General features: G+C 43.5%; 1 protein-coding gene across 1 annotated transcript in view; it reads left to right on the top strand.

The window, feature by feature from the left end:
- Nucleotides 1-21648, top strand: part of CNOT3 (CCR4-NOT transcription complex subunit 3) — a 425129-nt gene that overhangs the window by 58787 nt on the left and 344694 nt on the right. Inside the window, 3 exon segments of the mRNA XM_040327617.1 lie at nucleotides 8692-8722; nucleotides 9144-9199; nucleotides 12656-12730. Of these exon segments, the coding sequence (XP_040183551.1) occupies nucleotides 12706-12730 (25 nt within the window). The 5' untranslated portion in view covers nucleotides 8692-8722; nucleotides 9144-9199; nucleotides 12656-12705.

The raw sequence follows: 21648 nt of genomic DNA on the forward strand, positions 1-21648 counted from the left end.
ATACATACATACATACATACATACATACATACATACATACATACATACATACATACATACATACATTTTTTTTTTTTTGGTTCAATATACTGCAATGGAGAAGCTGCCGAAAAGCATGTAATATGTTTTTGCGGCAATTTGTGTTTTGTAATCTGCCCAACAACAAATTGGCCCAAAAAGGCTATTATCCGATTAATCAAAACCATAATCGGCCAACTAATCGATTATGAAAATAATCGTTAGTTGCAGCCCTACCTGTCACCACCTATTACTGTCACAAGGGATGTTTACATTCCTCGTGACAGCAATAAAAGTGATCAAAATGTAAAAAAATAAATAAAAAAAAAACACAATATTATAAAACAAGAAGAAAAACTTTTTTTTTTTTTAACCACTTAAGCCCCGGACCTTTAGGCAGCTAAATGCCCAGGCCAGGTTTTGCAATTCGGCACTGCGTTGCTTTAACAGACAATTGCGCGGTCGTGCGACGTGGTTCCCAAACAAAATTGGCGTACTTTTTTCCCCACAAATAGAGCTTTCTTTTGGTGGTATTTGATCACCTCTGCAGTTTTTATTTTTTTGCGCTATAAACAAAAATAGAGCGACAATTTTGAAAAAAATGCAATAATTTTTACTTTTTGCTATAATAATCCCCCCCCCAAAAAAAAAAAATATATATATATATATATATATATATATATATATATATATATATATATATATATATATATATATATAATCTCAGTTTAGGTCGATACGTATTCTTCTACCTATTTTTGGTAAAAAAAAAAATCGCAATAAGTGTTTATCAATTGGTTTGCGCAAAATTTATAGCGTTTACAAAATAGGGGATAGTTTTATTGCATTTTTATTAATAATTTTTTTTTTACTACTATTGGCGGCGATCAGCGATTTTATTTTTTTATTTATTTTTTTTTTAAAAATTTTTTCCCGTGACTGCGACATTATGGCAGACACTTCAGACAATTTTGACACATTTTTGGGACCATTGTCATTTTCACAGCAAAAAATGCATTTAAATTGCATTGTTTATTGTGAAAATGACAGTTGCAGTTTGGGAGTTAACCACAGGGGGCGCTGTAGGAGTTAGGGCTCACCCAGTGTGTGTGTTTACAACTGTAGGGGTGTGTGGCTGTAGGACTGGCGTCATCGATCGAGTCTCCCTATAAAAGGGATCACTCGATCGATACGCCGCCACAGTGAAGCACGGGGAAGCCGTGTTTACATACGGCTCTCCCCGTTCTTCAGCTCCGGGGAGCGATCGCGACGGAGCGGCTATAAACAATACCCGCGCCGTCGTCCCGGATCGCTCCCCGAGGTAAGCCGCACGCAGCGGGGGGGGGGGGGGGGTGGTCCCGATCACCCACCCGCTAAAAGGCAAGGACGTGTATATATACGCCCATCTGCTGCCCATTCTGTTGACGTAAATAGGCGTGCGGCAGGCGTTAAGTGGTTAAAGCGCCCCCCTCCCCGCCAGCTCTCGCATACGGAAGTCGCGGCCGCATATGAAAACGGTGTTCAAATCCCACATGTGAGGTATCGCAGCGATCGTCAGAGCAATAATTCTAGCACTAGAACTCCTCTAACTTTAACCTGGTAACTGTAAAAAAAAAAGGTTTAAAGCGTCTCCTATGGAGATTTTTAGGTACTCGCCATTCCACGAGTGCGTGCAATTATAAAGCGTGACATGTTAGGTATCAATTTACTCAGCGTAACTTCAGCTTTCACATTGTACAAAAAAATTGGGCTAAATTTACCTTTTTTTTAATTCATGAAAGTAAATTTTTCCCAAAAAGTTGCGTTTTAAAACGCCACTGCATAAATACCGTGTGACATACAATTTTGCAACAATCGCAATTTAATTCTCTAGATGCTCTGATAAAAAAAAGTGTGTGTGTGTGTGTGTGTGTGTATATATAATTATTTTTTTTATTTAATATATGTATGTTTTGGGGTTTCTAAGTAATTTTCTAGAAAAAAATGGGCTTAGTCATGAAAAGGTTAATCTCAGTATAGATACAGCTGTTCTGTGAAGCCCTCAGAGGTTTTTTAGAGAACCGGAGTGAACAAACATCATCGTGAAGGCCAAGGAACACACCAGACAGGTCAGGTATAACGTTGTAGAGAAGTTTAAAGCAGAGTTGGGTTATATAAAAAATATCCCAAGCTTTGAACATTTTCACAGAGCACTGTTCAATCCGTCATCCAGAAATGGAAAGATTATGGCACAACTGCAAACCTACCAAGTTGTGGCTGTCCACCTAAACTGATGGGCTGGGCAAGGAGAGGTGGGAGAATCTGTCTGCTGGACAACGATTAGTCCTGCACTCCACAAATCTGGTCTTTATGGAAGCGTTGAAAGAAAGCCATAAGTAAAGCCATTTGCAGTTTGAGAAGCCATGTGGGAAACATGGCAAACGTGTGGAAGAAGGTGCTCTGGTCAGATGAGACCAAAATTTAACTTTTTGGCCTAAAAGCAAAATGCTGTGTAGCAGAAAACTAGCATTGCACATCACCCTAAACACACCATGTTGTGGGAATGCTTTTCTTCAGCATAGACAGGGAAGCTAGTCATAGTTAATGAGAAGAATCAAATACAGGGAAATCTTAGAAACCCTGTTCTGCCCCGTACACACCACTGGTTTTCCCGTTGGAAAAACTGTGAGAGCTTTTTGTCGGGAATCCCGACAGTGTGTGTGCTCCATCTGACTTTTTCTGCCGGGGGGGGGGGGGGGAGCGAAAAAACATGCATGCTCGGAAACAATTCCACTCATGCTCGGAAGCATAGAACTTAATTTTGTCGGCTCGTTTGTAGTCTTTTACGTCACTGCGTTCTTGGCAGTCAACAGTTCACCGGACTTTTTGTGTGACCATGTGTATGCAAGGCAGGCTTGAGAGGAATTCCGTCGGGAAAACCAATCGGTTTTCTTCCGAAGGAAAGACGCTCGTGTGTACGTGGCATGAGAGCCTTCAAAAGGTTTGAGGCGGAGGTTCACCCTCCAGGAGGACAATGAACCTAAACATTCAGCCAGCGCTACAATGGAATGGTTTAGATCAGGGGTCCTCAAACTACGGCCCTCCAGCTGTTGTAGAACTACACATCCCATGAGGCATTGTAACACACTGACATTCACAGAGATGACTAGGCATGATGGGAATTGTAGTTCCTGAACAACTGGAGGGCCGTAGTTTGAAGACCCATGGTTTAGATCAAAGCATATTCAAGTGTTAGAATGGCCCAGTCAAAGTCCAGACCTAAATCCGATTGAGAATTGAAAATTGCTGTTCACGTCCAATCTGACAGAGCTTGAGCTATTTTACAAAGAAGAATGGGCAACCATGTCACTCCCTAGATGTGCAACGCTGGTAGACACATCCCCAAAAAGACTTGCAGCTTTAATTGCAGAGAAAGGTGGTTCTACAAAGTAGGGATGCACCGAAACACATCGGCCGAAAATGGCCCTTTCAGCAATTTGCCAAAAGAGAAATCTTGCCGAAAATGGGGAGGGACACGTTTAGCTGCACTAGATTTTAGCAGCATTTCTCTGCCTCTGTTCAAAATATGTGGTTCCCTATGAGAGCCCATTGATTTGAATAGAAGTCCTACCACAAGTCTGATCATGATAATCCAACTTGTGGTGCGGCTTGTGTGCTGAGGATCTTGAAGGGGAAAAAAAAGATAGCGGAGAGAGGAGAACCGGCAGTGGGAGAAGACATCAACAGAGGGGGAACTAGAGGGAGAAGAAATCAGAAGGGAGGACGATAAATGTGGTAGACATGGTCAAACGTCTTAACACCCTTTTCATCCTGCTGTCCGCAGATGCAGAGAAGGTGTTTGACAAGGTGAGCTGGCCCTTCCTCCTTGCCACCCTGCAACGCTTTGGGATACCGCCCTTTATTCTTTCCTGGATATCTGCCATCTGTTCTACCCCTACTGATACAGTCTGGGAAAACCGAGCCACCTCCAAACTTTCACAATAAGTAACGGAGCGAGACAAAGGTGCGCACTTCTCTCTCTCTCTCTCTCTCTCTCTCTCTCTCTCTCTCTCTCTCTCTCTCTCTCTCTCTCTCTCTCTCTCTCTCTCTCTCTCTCTCTCTCTCTCTCTCTCTCTCTCTCTCTCTCTCTCTCTCAATGCTGCTTTACCTCTTGCAAGCACTACCGGTTAGGATACCGCAGAGATTATTTCGTAGGATACAGACACTTTTCATCAACTACGTTTGGCAGGGCAAGCCCTCGCGGCTTAAGAGGTCATTACTACAGTGGCCAAAACTCAGGGGTGGGGTTGGCCTCCTTGATCCAGCCCTTTAGTCCACATGACTAGAGTGGTGGACTGGTGCAGACATGCAACCCTTTATACTCTGGGTTCGCCTGGAACAGGAAACGGTGCAGGTTCCCTTAGCGGGCATACCCTGGAGTGGGACCCGGTTTGCCCGATTTTTTTTATTTTTATTTTTTTCTCCCCACACCCACTGATCGAGCCCACCTTACGGGAGCTTCATAGATATTTCAGGATAGCGGAGACGCCCAGTAACGCCCATAGTTGGCCATCTGGACTTCATTCCAAGTATTTCTGATAAGTCCTTCCGGCTCCAACCTGATCAGTTTGGTTAGAGCCTCTTCTTTTCTTGGCCCCTCTGAGTGGACTGACCTCTCATGCCTTTATCCTATCCTTTTAACTCCTCCATTTTGGGCAGGTGGAAGATTTCTCAACTTTCACATTTCCTCCAATCCCTTCCCTTCCGCAGACAGCTTGCGTCCTTTGAAGATTTGTGCCTGGGAGAGGAACCTGTACGGAAATCCCTTTCTTGACCCCAGTATCTGAGGAAGTGGGGAGAGGGATCTTAACACCACGTTCACTGAGGATTAAAAGAAATGTATCCCCTTCTTTGCACACAAGTCCTCCTTATGTTGCAAATACCAAGAGATCACATACAAGATCTTGATGTGCTGGCATAGGACCCCATCTGTATTGGCGTCAATTTTCCCTGTGTTGAAGATGTGGCTCGCAGACTAGCACATTACTTCACATTTTCTGAAAATGTTCAGAACTGTCCCTTTCTCTGGAAACAAGTCCTGCAAATCATCCACAAGATTACAGATGTATCCTTCGGGACAATCCTGCAGCAATACTCCGTAATCTGACTCCCATGTCCTATAAACGATATCGCAAATCCCGATTGAAACACCTTTTTAGATGCAGCTAGGTTATGTGGAAACAACAATTCCCACCGGTGGTGTCAGTGGTTTGCGAAGGGTGTGCGATATACAGCAGATGGAACATCTTACAGCTGCCTTAGGGGAAAGGGAGGAGGATTACAACACTCGCTGGACTCATTGGAACCTGTTGCGGTTTTCGGATGAATACAAGTCCAACTCGCTTCAGGAAAATTGGATACCTAGGACCGTCTACCTCGCCAGAGCTTCTCACCCCCCTCTCCCCTGTTTTCTTCCCCCCTACTGTCCCCTCTTGTCCCTTTATTCCCTACAGACACCGTTGGTGTCATCCACCCCTTCCCTTTTCACTTACAGACATAATTCCTTTGGTTTGCATAATCCTTTGGTACTGCTCCTGGGAACCCAGGATCGAGAGCCACACCCTATAAGGGTCACACCGTCTCAACATAGCTTACTATATTACAATGGCTTGGTACCAGCTGATGGGGGTTACGTTTTCTTTACCCTGTAGGGAGTCTTACTTTTCCCCTAGTGATCTCTATTATTGGTATACATAGGTCCTTTAAAACTAACCCTCTTCCTGGTCTGGTGGTTCCCCCTTTTTATTCAGGTTGAATTGCAGGTTGTAGCTGTTGTGGAGTCTTTAAACCACAGTCTCCTGCACCCTCATAACACTGTACAGGAACGTTTTATCGGTTATTTTATTAATATACGTAGACCTTTTTGACTTGTCATAATGTTTGCCCATTAACATATGATGTTGGTTGACATTTGTGATGCCTTACTATTACTATTAATGTACACGTTGCATACCTTTTAAGATTAAAAAATAAATAAAAAAAATCAGAAGGAGAAGACGCTGGAGCGGTTTTAATAAATTACATTGTCAAAAACCTGTTTACTGGTTTTTATTTTTGACGCTTTTTTTGGTGGGTTAATGGGTAGGGTTACAATTAGGGTTGTCCCGTTACGGATACTAAAATAGATACCCCCGATACCAAAATAGAATACACGCCGCCCCCCCCCCCCCTGCCGCCGCCGCATCCTGCCGCTACAACGCATCCCGCCGCATCCCCGCTTGGTTAATACGGGCGGGGAACATTACAGCATTCATTTGAATAGCTGTAGTCTTTCCAGCCCCGCCGCGTATAGACACTCCCCCTTGCTCAGGTGAACTGTCCAATCTCGAGCAAGGGGGAGTGTCTATACGCAGCGCGGCGCCAATCATTACAGCTGTAATGTTCCCCGCCTGTATTAAGCAGTCGGCGGCAGCGGGGATGCGGCGCGATGAAGGTAAGGGGGACAGGACATGGCTGCACATGGGGAGACCTTGCTGGATATGGGGAGACCTTGCTGGATATGGGGGACTTTGCTGGATACGGGGGACTTTGCTGGATACGGGGGACTTTGCTGGATACGGGGGACTTTGCTGGATACGGGGGACTTTGCTGGATACGGGGGACTTTGCTGGATACGGGGGACTTTGCTGCATGTGGGGGACTTTGCTGGATGTGGGGGACATTGCTGGATGTGGGGGGCATTGCTGGATATGGGGGGACATGGCTGCATTTGGGGACACATTTAAAGAAAAATATCGGTATTCGGTATCGGCGACTACTTGAAAAAAAGTATCGGTACTCATACTCAGTCCTAAAAAAAAGTGGTATCGGGACAACCCTAGTTACAATGTACCCCATATTCATTCACATAGGATGGGGAGCCAGTATCTGGGAGGGCCCCCTTGTTAAAGTGGTTTTCCAAATTCCGAGAAGCCCCCCTGCCCGCAGACCCCCCGATTACCACTGGCCAGGGTTGTCAGGAGGAGGCCCTTGGCATGAACATGGGCCTTGTGTGCTTTGAGGGCATGTGGTATGGTCCAGGAGGAGGAGGGGCATTTGCTTGCTCATTCTCCCTTTCCTGACCTTTCGGGCTGAGTGTTCAGATAAGTGCCTGGTATCGTTTTTGGGCGGAACCCCATCCCAATTTTTTTTGCCGTTGAGGTTCCCATTCAAGATCCTCGGCACGCAAGCTGCACCGCAAGTCAGATCATTATGATCTGAATTGTGGTGCAACTACTATTGAAATCAATGGGAACCTATTGATTTTGAAATGAAAAATTAAAAAAAAAACACTTGACATGGCTTAACGCAGCTTTTACCAGCGTTGGATGTTTTTGCAGCTCTAACGCCGGTCCTTCAGAACGCACTGGCTCTGTGGTGTGTTTTTTTTTTTTTTACCTTTGCCATTTACAGCTCCTAAAAGCCTGTGTATGCATGGACACATAGAATAACATGGAGAAGTGTTTTTAAGCTGCACAAAAAAAAACATCGGACGCTGCTAAAAACGGATGTAAAAACACCCTGCGTACATGAGGCCTCAGTGCCTCAAGAAATGAGATAAGCCATCAGTGCATAAGGTGTGATTAAGTTTCAGTGATTGGCACCATAGCGTGTAGACTCTCTTGGGCTACTTTCACACTAAGGTGCTTTGCAGGCCCTATAGAGCTAAAAATAGCGCCTGCAAAGCACCCTGAAAGAGCCTGTTCTCTCACTCCAGTGTAAAAGCCGAGGGTTTTCACACTGGAGTGGTGCGCATGGCAGGAAGCTCGAAATTCCTGCTAGCCACATCTTTGAGGCGCTGTAGGAGCGGTGTATAGACCGCTCCTAAAGTGCCCCTGCCCATTGAAATCAGGTTTTAACCCTTTTTCGGCCACTAGCGTGGGTTAAAAGCGCTCCGCTAGCGGCCCAATAGCGATGCAAAAACGACGGTAAAGCGCTTCTAAAAATGGTGGCGCTCTACCGCTGACTTTGGTGTTTATTTATATATATATATATATATATATATATATATATATATATATATATTATAATTTTTTTTTTTTTTTTACAACGATATGTAGCAGTATATGTTGGCCAAAAATGTATAAAGAAAAATTACAAAATGTTATAACTGAAACAAAGATGTTTTATTTTTTTATAGCGCAAAAAATAAACCCAGTGGTGATTAAATGCCACCAAAAGTGCTCTATTTGTGTGGGAAAAAATCCTATGGATACTGTGTTGCATGACGAGTAATTGTCATTCAAAATGTGAGGGTACTGAATATTGGTCTGGTTAGGAAGGGGGTATAAGTGCCCAGTGGGCAAGTGGTTAGACTGCAGTGGAGAATATCAGTCATTTGAGAGTGTAAACGGCTCACTGATTTATTTTTGTGCTCTATCCTCCAATCGGTAAGCTGGATTTGCTAGATTCAGTGAAAATGCAGTGAAGCCTGGTCATCTAACTTTTTTTTTTTCTTTTCCTTTCTCTTCTTTCTTTCTCTGAATGTTAATGTTTAGGGGTTTATGAAAGGCAGACTGAGATACTATTTAAAATAGGGAGGGTGCTCGAGCGCCGTTTTGTACATCAGGCAATTGAAACATATTCTCTACCAAAAATTTGATGTCAAAATTACCCTTTTTAGCTTATGACTGTTGTTTTTTTTTTCTCTTGCAGCTTCAAGTGTGTAATCCTGCCTGCTAAGTAGGTAGGTATAGTTTTAGCAAGTTATCCTACTTGGCCTATGTACCATAAATCAGCATTTGATTATTTTGAAAGAAAACTAAATGGTCTCTCTGTGTCTCTCTCTGTCTGTGTGTGGTCTCTCTCTCTCTCTCTCGTGTGTGTGTGTGTGTGTGTGTGTGTGTGTGTGTGTCTCTGTCTGTCCTATGTGTGTGTGTCTCTCTCTGTCTGTCGTGTGTGTGTGTGTGTCTCTCTCTGTCTGTCCTGTGTGTGTGTGTGTGTGTGTGTCTCTCTCTCTGTCTGTCCTGTGTGTCTCTGTCTGTCCGTGTGTCTCTGTCTGTCCTGTGTGTGTGTCTCTGTCTGTCCTGTGTCTCTGTCTGTCCTGTGTGTGTGTGTGTGTGTGTCTCTCTCTCTCTCTCTCTCTCTCTCTCTCTCTCTCTCCCTAGGCTATTATCGTCGATCTCTCAGGTCGGTTCTCGGCTTCTGCTGAGCAAGAGGAAAGGTAAAGAACTGGAGGCAGGGAGGGTGTTTGTATATATATGTGTGTGTGTGTGTGTGTGTGTGTGTGTGTATATGTGTGTAATTCCCCCCCCCCCCCCAAATGTGAACAGTAACCTTCAATTACATGTGAGATTTCAGAGTGGACGTGCAGTGGTGCGATCCCGATGTGCTTGTGTCACCTGGATACGGCGCATCTGTGATTGGCCCTCCTGATCACATGACGGCTATGTCCAATGCTCTGACATTAGGGGCTCATGTTGCATGACGTGTGAAAATCAATGTTTTCCTATGGGAGCCGTCTTAACTGGTCCGACTTTGAAAATGCTTTCTGTACTGCTTTGGTCCGACTTTGATCTTCAGCCCACTGAATATCATTGAAGTCGGATCAAAGTAGGCTCCTTGTCCTTACCATCCGACTTTGGACATCCGACATGGTGATTACAGCAGCAGTAAAAAGAATTTATCTCACACTGGGATTGTTTTGATTGGTCAAAGGACAAGTCATACTATCACAAAGTCGGACCAAAGTAGTATCCTGTTCATTCAAGTCGGATGGATGTAGGACCAATGTAGGACAGATGTCGCAGAGCAAAGTAGGATGAAAGTCGTATGAATGTTGTGTTGTATCAGTGTGAACCCAGCCTTACACAATCCAATTATATACTTAACAAGTTTTTTTATTTTTTTTACCAAAAACATGTAGCAGAAAACATTTTGACCTAAAATTTATGACAACGTTTTATTTTATTGGATTTATTTTAAAATTGATGAAGTCATGAATAAATACCAAAAGAAAGCTCTATTTGTGTGAACAAAATGATAAAAATGTCATTTGGTCTACTGTTTTCTCTTTACTCTAAACTAAATTGACAAAAAAAAGTCATTTGGGTATAGCGTTGCATGACACGCAATTGTCATTGAAACTGTGAGAGTGCTGTAAGCTGAAAATTTGTCTGGGAAGGAAGGAGGCGAAAGTGCCCAGTATTGATGTGGTTAATACATTCAGACATTTCTAAAATTCTATGGTGTGTGTTTTTTTTTTTTTTCCTTACAAAAAAAAAAGGTTTACGCAACTCTAATAAACTTTTATTTTATATGGTACATATTTTAACCACTTAAGCCCCGGACCAATATGCTGGCTAAAGACCCAAGGGGTTTTTACAGTTCGGGACTGCGTCGCTTTAACAGACAATTGCGCGGTTGTGCGACGTGGCTCCCAAACAAAATTGGCGTCCTTTTTTCCCCACAAATAGAGCTTTTTTTTGGTGGTATTTGATCACCTCTGCGGTTTTTATTTTTTGCGCTATAAACAAAAATAGAGCGACAATTTAAAAAAAAATGCAATATTTTTTACTTTTTGCTGTAATAAATATCCCCCAAAAACATATATAAAATTTTTTTTTTTCCTCAGTTTAGGCCGATACGTATTCTTCTACCTATTTTTGGTAAAAAAAATCGCAATAATCGTTTATCGGTTGGTTTGCGCAAAATTTATAGCGTTTACAAATAGGGGATAGTTTTTTTGCATTTTTATTATTTTTTTTACAAGTAATGGCGGCGATCAGCGATTTTTTTCGTGACTGCGACATTATGGCGAACACTTCGCACAATTTTGACACATTTTTGGGACCATTGTCATTTTCACAGCAAAAAATGCATTTAAATTGCATTCTTTATTGTGAAAATGACAGTTGCAGTTTGGGAGTTAAACACAGGGGGCGCTGTAACATTTAGGGATCACCTAGTGTGTGTTTACTAGTGTAGGGGGGTGTGGCTGTAGGACTGACACCATCGATCGAGTCTTCCCTATATAAGGGATCACTCGATCGATGCGCCGCCATAGTGAAGCACGGGGAAGCCGTGTTTACATACGGCTCTCCCCGTTCTTCAGCTCCGGGGAGCGATCGCGACGGAGCGGCTAAAAACAAATAGCCGCGCCGTAGTCCCGGATCGCTCCCCGAGCGGACCCGACCTCCGCATGTACCGGGGGGTGTCCCGATTGGACCCCCCACCCACGTCTAGCAGAGGACGTACAGGTACGTGGATGTGCCTGTCCGTGCCATTCTGCTGACGTAAATGTACATGAGGAGGTCGGGAACTGGTTAAAGGCAGCTTCTCAAAGCGCTTTATAAATACACAGGATAACAAAGGAAAAAGGACAATTATGTTAACTTCTCTAAAGAAAAGTGTTTTTTTTTTTTTTTAAGATTTTGATTTGAATGAGTTTTGTTCTTTTGGGAGTGAATTCCAGAGTTTTGGAGCATAGCGGGAGAAAGGCTCTGTCTCCCATTGAGTGTAGGTGAGTAGAGTGGGCACACTGAAGACCAGAATTTCAGGAGCGCAAAGGTTACGAGGGTGAGGAGCAAGAGGATCTTAAAGTCTATGCAAATGTGATCGCTTGTACCAGATCTAGTCAGGATTCTGGCTGCAGCATTTTGAACATCCAATTGTCCATTTAATAGTGGATTTAGGTACAGCAGCGAGTAGAGCTTTGCAGCTGTAGTATCGACAGGGTCATTGTGTTTTTTTTTTTTTTGGTGTCATAGCTGCTCAGGTAAAGTTGAAGCAGCCCTCTGGTGTAAACACTCACACAAAAATGCTGCCTGCAAAATAAGTTGCTTAATACTTGACTCTCTTGCTGCCCCTACCTCCATTTTCTGTATTCACTGCATAATGCTGGCTGTAAATTTCCCAGCCACGGACACAAACTGCCTGGTAACCCTCTGCGTGCGTCGGGACACCACAGTAGAAACGTTGGCAATCTGCATATTGCCATTATGTAGTGCAGTGGTGGCAAGTGTGGTTGGACAGGTAAATATTAAAGGGTCACTAAAGGGGAAAACAATTTTTTTTGCTGAAATGACTGTTTACAGGGTATAGAGACATAAAAGTTAACTGATTCCTTTTAAAAATGATTACAAATTGATAATCCTATAATGTGCCTGCAGGTTAGTTTCACTTTTAAACTGGTTTCATGTTCCTGTGAACTAGAGACACACAGAACAAAAACAAACAAATCCAGGGCAGTGTTTTGTTTTTAAAATGAATCCGATTGGTTCTGTTAAGTTTTAGACACACAGTAATGACAGCTTAGACCACAGTGGAAAGCTCCCAGTACTGTGGTTATAAGGAAACAGGCAACCAGGAAGTGTGGAGATCACAGCAGAATTACAGCAACTTCAAAGCAAAAACGAACAATAAGGACATGAAACCAGTACTGCAGTAAGGTAAAGGAAGCTATTTAGCTAAAAAAAAAAATTCCTTTAGTGATCCTTTTAAGTAGTTTCTTTTCAAAGCCATATGTGTTATATTTTGTCAACATAACAGGGTTATTTTAAAATGAATTTGGGCATTGCTTACACTATTGGAACAATATAACCATTATCTGTAAATATATGAAGTTCAATGTTTTTTGTAAGTGCTTGTTACATTGATGGGTTTGTTTCCTGATTCACAGCCCTCTGGATTTGTGAAGTATGAAGAAAGGCCATCTCTAGTGAAGGAAAGATGGCGGACAAGAGAAAACTACAGGGTATGTTGGTAAAGAACAGTTTGTTTATGGAAGTCTATAATGTCATTTATGGCTACCATTTCTTATGATTTTCTCGTCCATTGAGGGCGCAGGAAGTCTTTTTTTACTTTTTCAGGCAGAACTGTCACGATTCTGGCCAAAATGAGAATCCTTTTTTTGCTTGAAATAAAGATCGCGATTCTCGTGGCGTAACCTCATCTTTCACATTCTACAAAAAAAATTGGTTTAACTTTACGGTTTAGTGTGTTTTTTTAAAATTCATTAAAGTGTATCTTTTCCCAAAAAATTGCGTTTGAAAGACCGCTGCGCAAATAAAGTGTGACCTAAATTATTGCAACAACCGCCATTTTATTCTCTAGGGTCTCTGTGTGTTTATATATGTGTGTGTGATATATATATATATATATATATATATAGCATGTTTGGGGGTTCTAAGTAATTTTCTAGCAGAAAATGATGATTTTAACTTGTAAGCAACATGGTTTAGTCTTTAAGTGGTTAAACAGACTTCATTTATCGTACCCCACGATTTACATTGGGTACCATTCATATCTGTGTGACTTCAAAGTAGTCCATGTACTACTTTGGTCCAACTTTGATGCCCTGAAACCGCGGTAAAATTGTGTGACTTTAAAGTCGCGGTAGTGTGAAAGGGGCCTTAGGGCCCTTTCACACGGGGCGGATCAGTAATGATCTGCCTCCGTGTGTCCGTAAGCTCAGCTGGGATCACTCTGTATATCCCCGCTGAGCCGGCGGCTGACAGGGCGGTCCCCACACACTGTGCAGGGACCGCCCTGTCTTTTCTCCGCTCTCCCCTATGGGGGGATCGGATGAACACGGACCGTGTGTCTGTGTTCATCCGATCCGCAGACGGAAGAAAAAATAGGGGTTTCTTCCGTCTGCAAAATCGGATCTTTGCGGAGGCGGGTGATTACGGGTGTCAGCGGATGTTCATCCGCTGACACCCGCAATCACATAGGGACCAATGTATGTCCCTTTTTCATCCGCAAACGGATGGATGAAAAAGCGGACATACGGTCCGTACGTGTGAAAGGGCCCTTATAGACAAAGCTCATTTCTTTGATCTAAAAGTACCAACTGTTACAATGTTTCTCTTTATTTCTGCTTACACAATGTTGTGATTAAACTTGGCAGGCTTCCTGTGTGTGTGTGTGTGTGTGTGTGTGTGTGTGTGTGTGTGTTTTTTTTTTTTTTTTTTGTCTGCTGGGAGCAGAAACCGCTTCGCACTAAATCGGGAAAATGCTGTGTCTCTAACGATCGTGCAGCTCCGCTTTCAGGTTATACTGCTGTCTACTGGAGAATTGGTCTCTGCCTAACAGAATTGTAGGTCAGCACAGGTTGGCTGCTCCTATCACCAGCATGCTTACATTTTTTGCTAGTGTCCTAGGAGAATTTTTTATACTATTTGGTGCAAGAGTTGTCTCAGGTGCCTGAAAGCGGGTAATGAGTGGCGACTGAGAGCTTGTGGCAAAGAGCCTTGAAGGAGGCCGTGTAGCAGAAGCTTTGTGGTACCTGTGAATGAGTAATGAGTGGTATAAGAGGTGACTGAGAGCTTGTGGCCAGAACCTCGTGGGGGAGGCCATTTTGTGGAAGCACGTTGTCAGTAGGGATCCATCAGGTACCCTGTTTGTTGGTATAGATAATTTCGCAAACTTTCTCCAGTGAGATACAAACTTAAGGGAGATATCAACGTTGGAGACCAAATAAATTTATCTCTTAAAAAGCTACACCCCTTATGTATTACCTGTTGACTGGGATATCGATGCTTTTTATACAATTCATGATTTTTATTGCTAAACCTATTTTTTTGCTTATTTAAATTGAGATTAACTAATCTTAATAGTACCACTTATGAAAATAGATTTTTTTTTTTTTTTTGCATGCGTCAATTTTTAGTATAGATGAAATTTTGCCATGTGACTTTTTTTTTGGTATGATGGTTCACAAAACGGAGTCTCTGGGCCATTCCCCCGGCTCAAAAAAATAACACCAACATAGTCTAACTAGTGTTAACCATACCTTAGCTCCGAAACAACATTGTAAACCTAAAATAAAAAATGCAGTGTAATACTGCTCTCATCCACTAGAAAACAAGATAACTAGAGTGACCTGTCAACTATGCCACAGCCACCATTCATAGGACAGTATTCGGAAGGGTGCATAATAAGGGAGATGCCTAGAAGGCTTTCTAGCACAACTTGAAGCCAACTGGCATCATAGTAATTATTGAGTGGCGTTCGTTGTGATTCAAAGTTAAATATTCCATATATTGTCAAGTTTGGCTGAACATCCTCTGAAACGGTATGCCCTTTTGTATAGGGGGATAGCAGAATTAATCAAGGCCCTCAAAAAGTTTAAAGAGGGCACTTCGGGTTGTTTCCATTTTAGAATCGCAGCTTTCTTTGCGCAAAACACTAATGGGAGTTTTAGTAAGGGAGGTTATAAAGCTTCCCATAAAAATTGTATCTGGGGATAGGTGGCACAAATCTGCATCTCCACAGCCACACTTCCAGCAGCATGAAGAAGGGTCTGGATAGATTTTGCTCTGTTTGTGGTTTCAGGCGTGGTGAACAATTTTTTTTTTTTTAAACTTTAGGTCTTTTTTAACTTTAACCAATTGCAAGAAGGTGTATTTCCAAGTGTCTTCCCAGTCCTCCGTTTCCCTGCCACTTAGAAAACAGGCCCTCCAGACCAAAGTGGTCTGAGCGCTTTATATATGTTGGTTTGGCCAATTGGACATCCCACAACAAGTATTCCAGGTTGGACTGAAGGAGAAGCACTGGTTGAGATCCAAACTGGGTAGAAAATGTGTGGCGAAGTTGGAGATCTCTGAAGAAATGACGGTTGGTAAGCCCAAACTTTTACCTTGAGTGTGTCAAATGACATCAAATTGCCATCTGTACAGATCTGGTCTAATGTTTTGTTGCCCTGGGCCACCCATATTGCTGGATCAGGGATGGGTTGGAACTCGGGGAGGATCGGGTTAAGCCACAGAGGGGTGACTGGAGACCAAGTATGGGAATCTTCTTGATGTTTACATACCTGCGTCTGTTAGACCATTATTACAGCTTTCATGGAGGGTGTAAGAGGAAATGGAGCCTTGTATCCTCTAATGCGGGGATATGCAATTAGCGGACCTCCAGCTGTTACAGAACTACAAATCCCATGAGGCATAGCAAGACTCTGACAGCCACGAGCATGACACCCAGAGGCAGAGGCATGATGGGATTTGTAGTTTTGCAACATCTGGAGGTCCGCTAATTGCATATCCCTGCTCTAATGCATTCCTCAATGATTCGTACGACGGCAGGTACCACTGAGGCGTTTAAATTATCAGACGTCGCCCAATTGTGAGCGTGCAAAAGTAAGGCTGCGTAAAAATATTTTTGGAGATTTGGGCAGCCCAATTCTCTGAAGAATTGTTTTGCTTTAACCTGGGGGGCTACCTCTCCAAAGGAAAGAAACGATGGTGTCAAATTGAGGAATGTCTTGATATATATAATTACAAAAAAGAAGGAAGCATTTTTTCTTTTGTAAGTTTTTTTTTTTATTTTTTTTTATTTTTTATTCTACCAATGAGAGACAATGGAAGATTGTCCCAAGCTGTCAATTTGGATTTAAGCTGAAGCAGGTGGTGGTAAAGGTTCAATTTAACATGGTCAGAAATGTTAGGGGTAATAGTAATGCCCAAATAACAAACGGAGGAGGTCCAAGACAAAGAGAGCAAAGGTTCGGCCTGCAGGTCTATAGGCAGAATTTGAGACTTCTCCCAATTAATCTTTCAGCCACGACAAGACTGTAAAACTGGAAAAGATATCTAGGACCTCTGAGAGAAGTATCAGGATCATTGAGGAAGAGCACAAGATCATCGGCATACAGGGCTAATTTTGCAACTATAGAACCAACTTTTATGCCTTCAACCACATCGGATTGTTTAAGGGCAGGCTCCATTACCAGGGCAAATTTGAACGGGGAGAGAGGACAGCCCTGCCTCATCCCCCGCTCCACTGCAAAGGGCTCAGAAAGCACGCCTTCTAACTTAATTTGTTCTACCGGGATTTATATAGTAAATTGATTCATCTACAAAAAGTAGGCCGGAATCTGAAAGCCTCTAATACCGATCGCATGCAACTCCTGGTCACTGTATCAAAGGCTTTCTCAATATCTAAAGCTACCAATACACGAGAAAGGGAGGATGGGAGCTGCAGGTGTGTAAGTACTTGACTCAAGTTGATTCCCGTGGACTTAGCTGGCATAAAACCAATTTGGTCTATGTTAATTAAGGCAGGCAGAATCTTAGCCTGGCTGCAAGGACCTTGGTCAAAATTTTGAGGTCATAATATAAAAGGGCTATTGCAGGGGTTGACAAATTTGCTTGGAATCTAGGAGCCAGGTAAAAAAGTTAGGAGCCAGAAAACGCGCCCCCGTCCCGACGAGCTTGCGCGCAGAAGCGAACACATACGTGAGCAGCCTCCGCATATGTAAACGGTGTTCAAACCACACCTGAGGTATCGCTGCGATTGGTAGAGCGAGAGCAATAATTCTAGCCCTAGACCTGCTCTGTAACTCAAAACATGCAACCTGTAGATTTTTTTAATTGTCGCCTATGAAGATTTTAAAGGGTAAAAGTTTGTCGGCATTCCACGAGCGGGCGCAATTTTGAAGCGTGACATGTTGGGTATGAATTTACTCGGCGTAACATTATCTTTTATAATTCTAAAAAAAAAATGGGGATAACTTTACTGTTGTCTTAATTTTTTAATGAAAAAAAGTGTCATTTTTTCACAAAAAAAGTGCGCTTCTAAGACCGCTGCGCAAATACGGCGTGACAGAAAGTATTGCAACGATCGCCATTTTATTCTCTAGGGTGTTAGGATAAAAAATATATATAATGTTTGGGGGTTCTAATTAGAGGGAAGAAGATGGCAGTGAAAATAGTGAAAAATTACATTAGAATTGCTGTTTAACTTGTAATGCTTAACTTGTAATACCAACGGCCACCACCAGATGGCGCCAGCTCACATTTGGTGGTAATAACTTGTAATACCAACGGCTCACCACCAGATGGCCCCAGCTAAAAAAAAAAAAAAAAAAAAAAATTTTTTTTTTTTTTTTTTTTTTTTTTTTTGCCCCCTTCCAATTCAAGTCGCCAGGACCCTATTTCTAGTCGCCATGGCGACCTGGCGCCCGGGATTTGTCGAGCCCTGGGCTATTGGCCAAAGGAGGCACACCAATTCAGGTCTTTGCCTGGTTTGGGCATGAGTACTATGTGGGCATAATACATAGTGGAGGACAAGGATTTTGTTCCAAACAATGGGAGTGTAGGGGTTTGGATGAAGAAAGTGACAAAATGGAAAGCTCTACTTCTAGTATGGATATTGGGGGGGGCCTTTAGTCTCTATCTCCTTCGGTGTCAATGAGGGCAATGATAACTTCTGGAGTTCAGAGGGAATCACCTCAGTTCCCTGTTTCTCAGAATGGCTATATAAATTCCCTGAAGAAGGTACAAAACTGAAGGATGGTGTGTGTGTGTGTGTGTGTGTGTGTGTGTGTGTGTGTGTTTTTTTTATTATCAGAAATGTGGTCCCCTGCCGCCCTCAGCAGGTTAGAGACCACAGTCTGCTAATGGGGGTCGGCAACCGTTTTTTCTTTATCGTACATCACGGGACACAGAGCAGCCATAGTAATTACTATGTGGGTTATACGCCACCTATAGGTGAATAGACACTGGTACACAAAGACTAAAAGTCCCCCTCTATATAACCCCTCCCATACAAGAAGTACCTCCAGGGTTTCAAGGGTGTTGGTCAGGTCCAAGGTTGTGGACCGCAGTATGCAAGGGGGACCCAGTCCTTGAAGGTCTGTCATGACATGGCCTGCTGTGATGGGTGAAGATTTGGGTCTGGCTGTGTTTTCCAGCAGTATCCTGTGGTGGGAATTGTAAGTCAAAGAAGATCCTGAGGAACATATACGTTTCACTTATGTACTTCTGAGTAAACGATGTCTTGCCTATTTCATACCACTAGAGGGTATGATTGTAACATACCTGGTGTTTAACATTACCATGCTTCCCCTGCTGTGTGCTCAGTGTCTGGCAGCGCTCCTGTGGAACAGCGTTGCCCCCTTTCTCTTGCTCTGTCATGGCTGCTGAAAGGGCTTGGGGTTTGCCACCTCTAAAACTCAGCGCACAACATTTCCCTGGTGATACAACCCCTCCCCCCCTGGGGCATCCTGTTCGCTCGTGGGAATAGCACAGTTTAAAAAGGCTATCCTAGGACGCAAGGGGCTTGGCATGGCCGTTGTGCATGTTGAATTGAACGTTCACGTAATACACGGCGCAGGCGCGAGGCTTTTTTTTACTCTGCAAAGAGTCTGGTGGCTGATGAAGGGTCACATTCCGGGAGCATACAAGGACTCGTAAGCACTGTATGGGTGTAGGTTACAGGCTTTTTTAAAGGCACATCTACTCAACATCAGGATGAGCAGTGATGGTGGCATATTTCCTTTGCTGGACTGTAGCTCGGCAGTAGATGCACATTGTAAGTAGAGCTGCACGTTTCTGGTCAAAATGAGAATCTTTTGCTTAGACTAAAGATGACGATTCTCAAAAACTGAATGCCAGAACCCCCCCCCCCCCCCCCAATAAATAAATAAACCTGTGATTTATCTGAAAATATGAATATATAAAAAACACCAGTGATATGTCTATAATGTTAAAGACCATATGACTCCTATCAAAAAAGCAGAATGAAACTTTGATTTTGCTTTTTTTCATAGAAGTTATGGTCTTCAACATTATAGGCATATCACTGGTCTGTTTTTTATACATCAGAAGCAGTACCGCCGTCAACCATTGGGTGGCGCATGGATACACACTACAGTTGTACAGAACTGTGAGAGAAGCCCAGGCATCCATCCAGCGGTGCAGGCTGCTGACGTCGGTTCCGATATCTGCGCCATTTGCGTTCCATGCTGGTCGTGAGAGAAGAAAATCGCGGGTCATCCAGCCTGGAGATCGCGCGCGGGTGGGGTGAATCGAGATCGCGATTCTCTCCGCGATTAATCGTGCAGCTCTAATTGTAAGTACAACTGCCTTTTGTGCTTTGGACTATGTCTTCCTAAAGGAGAGGTGGGGAAAAATACAGAAGGGAGAGGAGCGCAAGGGCGCCGTGGTCGGGGGTCTGAGGATCCTAGTCCTGCACAGTGCTATCCTCCCCTGAAGGACCTTAAGCAACTGGCCAGTCTGAGTCATTTAGGCTCTCAGGCATAGTAGCCACTTCCAATATTTCAGCCTCTCGGGTTAGTCACTGTGCCCCAGGTGTTTGAAAAAGTTCTGGCCCTGGTACTAGCGAGACTAAGGGGCCAGGGTATAGCAATAATTGGCATACCTAGACGACATGCTGCTGATCAGTCGGTTGCACGGCTTGACCAGTGTGTGTCCAACGCGGTCAAGTACTTTGATTACTCGTGTTGGATTCTTAACCTAGAGAAGTCAGGCTTTATGGCCAGTAAGGAGGCTGGAGTACTTGGGTCTGGTTATAGATGCAGCCCAAGAAAGTATTTTTGCCTCAGACAAAAGTCAGGGCTATGAGATTTGGTCAAGGCAAAGAAGGATCCTTCCATTTGCCTTTGCATGAGGTTTTTAGGGAAGATGGTGGCTTCATTTGAAGCGGTTCCCCATGCCCAGTTTCATTCAAGACTGTTGCAAAACCATATTCTATCTGCTTGGAACAAGAATATTTCAAGCCTTGGATTACCCAATGTATCTGGCCCCAAGGGTGTGCCAGAGTCTCAGCTGGTGGATGCCAGCCTCTTGGGCTGGGGAGCGGTTCTGGAGGAGACCACTGTCCAGGGGAAGTGGTCAGAGTCTGAAAAAGACTTTCCCATCAACATTCTAGAGATTTGGGCAGCGCGTCTGACCCTAATGGTCTGGACTTTCAGGATACAATATGACAATGCCACAGCAGTGGCATACATCAATCACCAAGGAGGCACCAGAAGTCACGCAGCCCAGAGGGAAATGAACCGTATTCTGGCTTGGGCAGAGAAGCATGTACCTTGCCTATTTGCAGTCTTCATTCCAGGGGTAGAGAATTGGCAGGCGGATTTCTTGAGCCGCCAACAATTGTTCCCGGGAGAATGGTCTTTCCATCCCGACATTTTTTAGCCATTTGCCAAAAATGGGGCACCCCGGACTTGGATCTATTGGCGTCCAGGTTCAACAAAAAGTTGGACAACTTTGTGTCAAGGGATACACTCGCATGCGGGACTCCTTGGGATCAGTTTTAACTAATTTCTGCATCTCTACCTTACTACACCATGAGGAGTTGCCTTTCTTGTATTTTATGTATGCACCTATAATCTTCCATTTGAGACTAAAAGACCCAGCCATCTATGATCCAATTTAAATGGTTTTGTGGCACTGTGGACATATGCTTGTTTGACCACCTGTAATCCAGTGGTCCATCTTGTTTGGTAAGAGGCCCGGCGTGTTGATCGGTGGAGGATAATTTCATGCTCACCTGATTGTGTCTTTGTTTACACCGTGGGTGATTCCAGCTTCCTGAACAAGGACGTAAAGGTAAAAAAAAAATTCCCTAAATAGCTTCCTTTACCTTAGTGCAGTCCTCCTTCACTTACCTCATCCTTCGATTTTGCTTTTAAATGTCCGTATTTCTTCTGAGAAATCCTCACTTCCTGTTCTTCTGTCTGTAACTCCACACAGTAATGCAAGGCTTTCTCCCTGGTGTGGAGTGTCGTGCTCACCCCCCTCCCCTTGAGGGGGCTAGCAGGAGAGTCAGGACGCTCTCTACATTGCAGATAGAGAAATGAGCTGTTTGTTAGTGGGCGTCCTGACTCTCCTGCTCGCTCCCTCCCCCTTCACGGGAGGGGGGGAG

This window comes from Rana temporaria, chromosome 10 (assembly GCF_905171775.1).
Source record: "Rana temporaria chromosome 10, aRanTem1.1, whole genome shotgun sequence".
In the NCBI taxonomy this organism is placed as follows: Eukaryota; Metazoa; Chordata; class Amphibia; order Anura; family Ranidae; genus Rana; species Rana temporaria.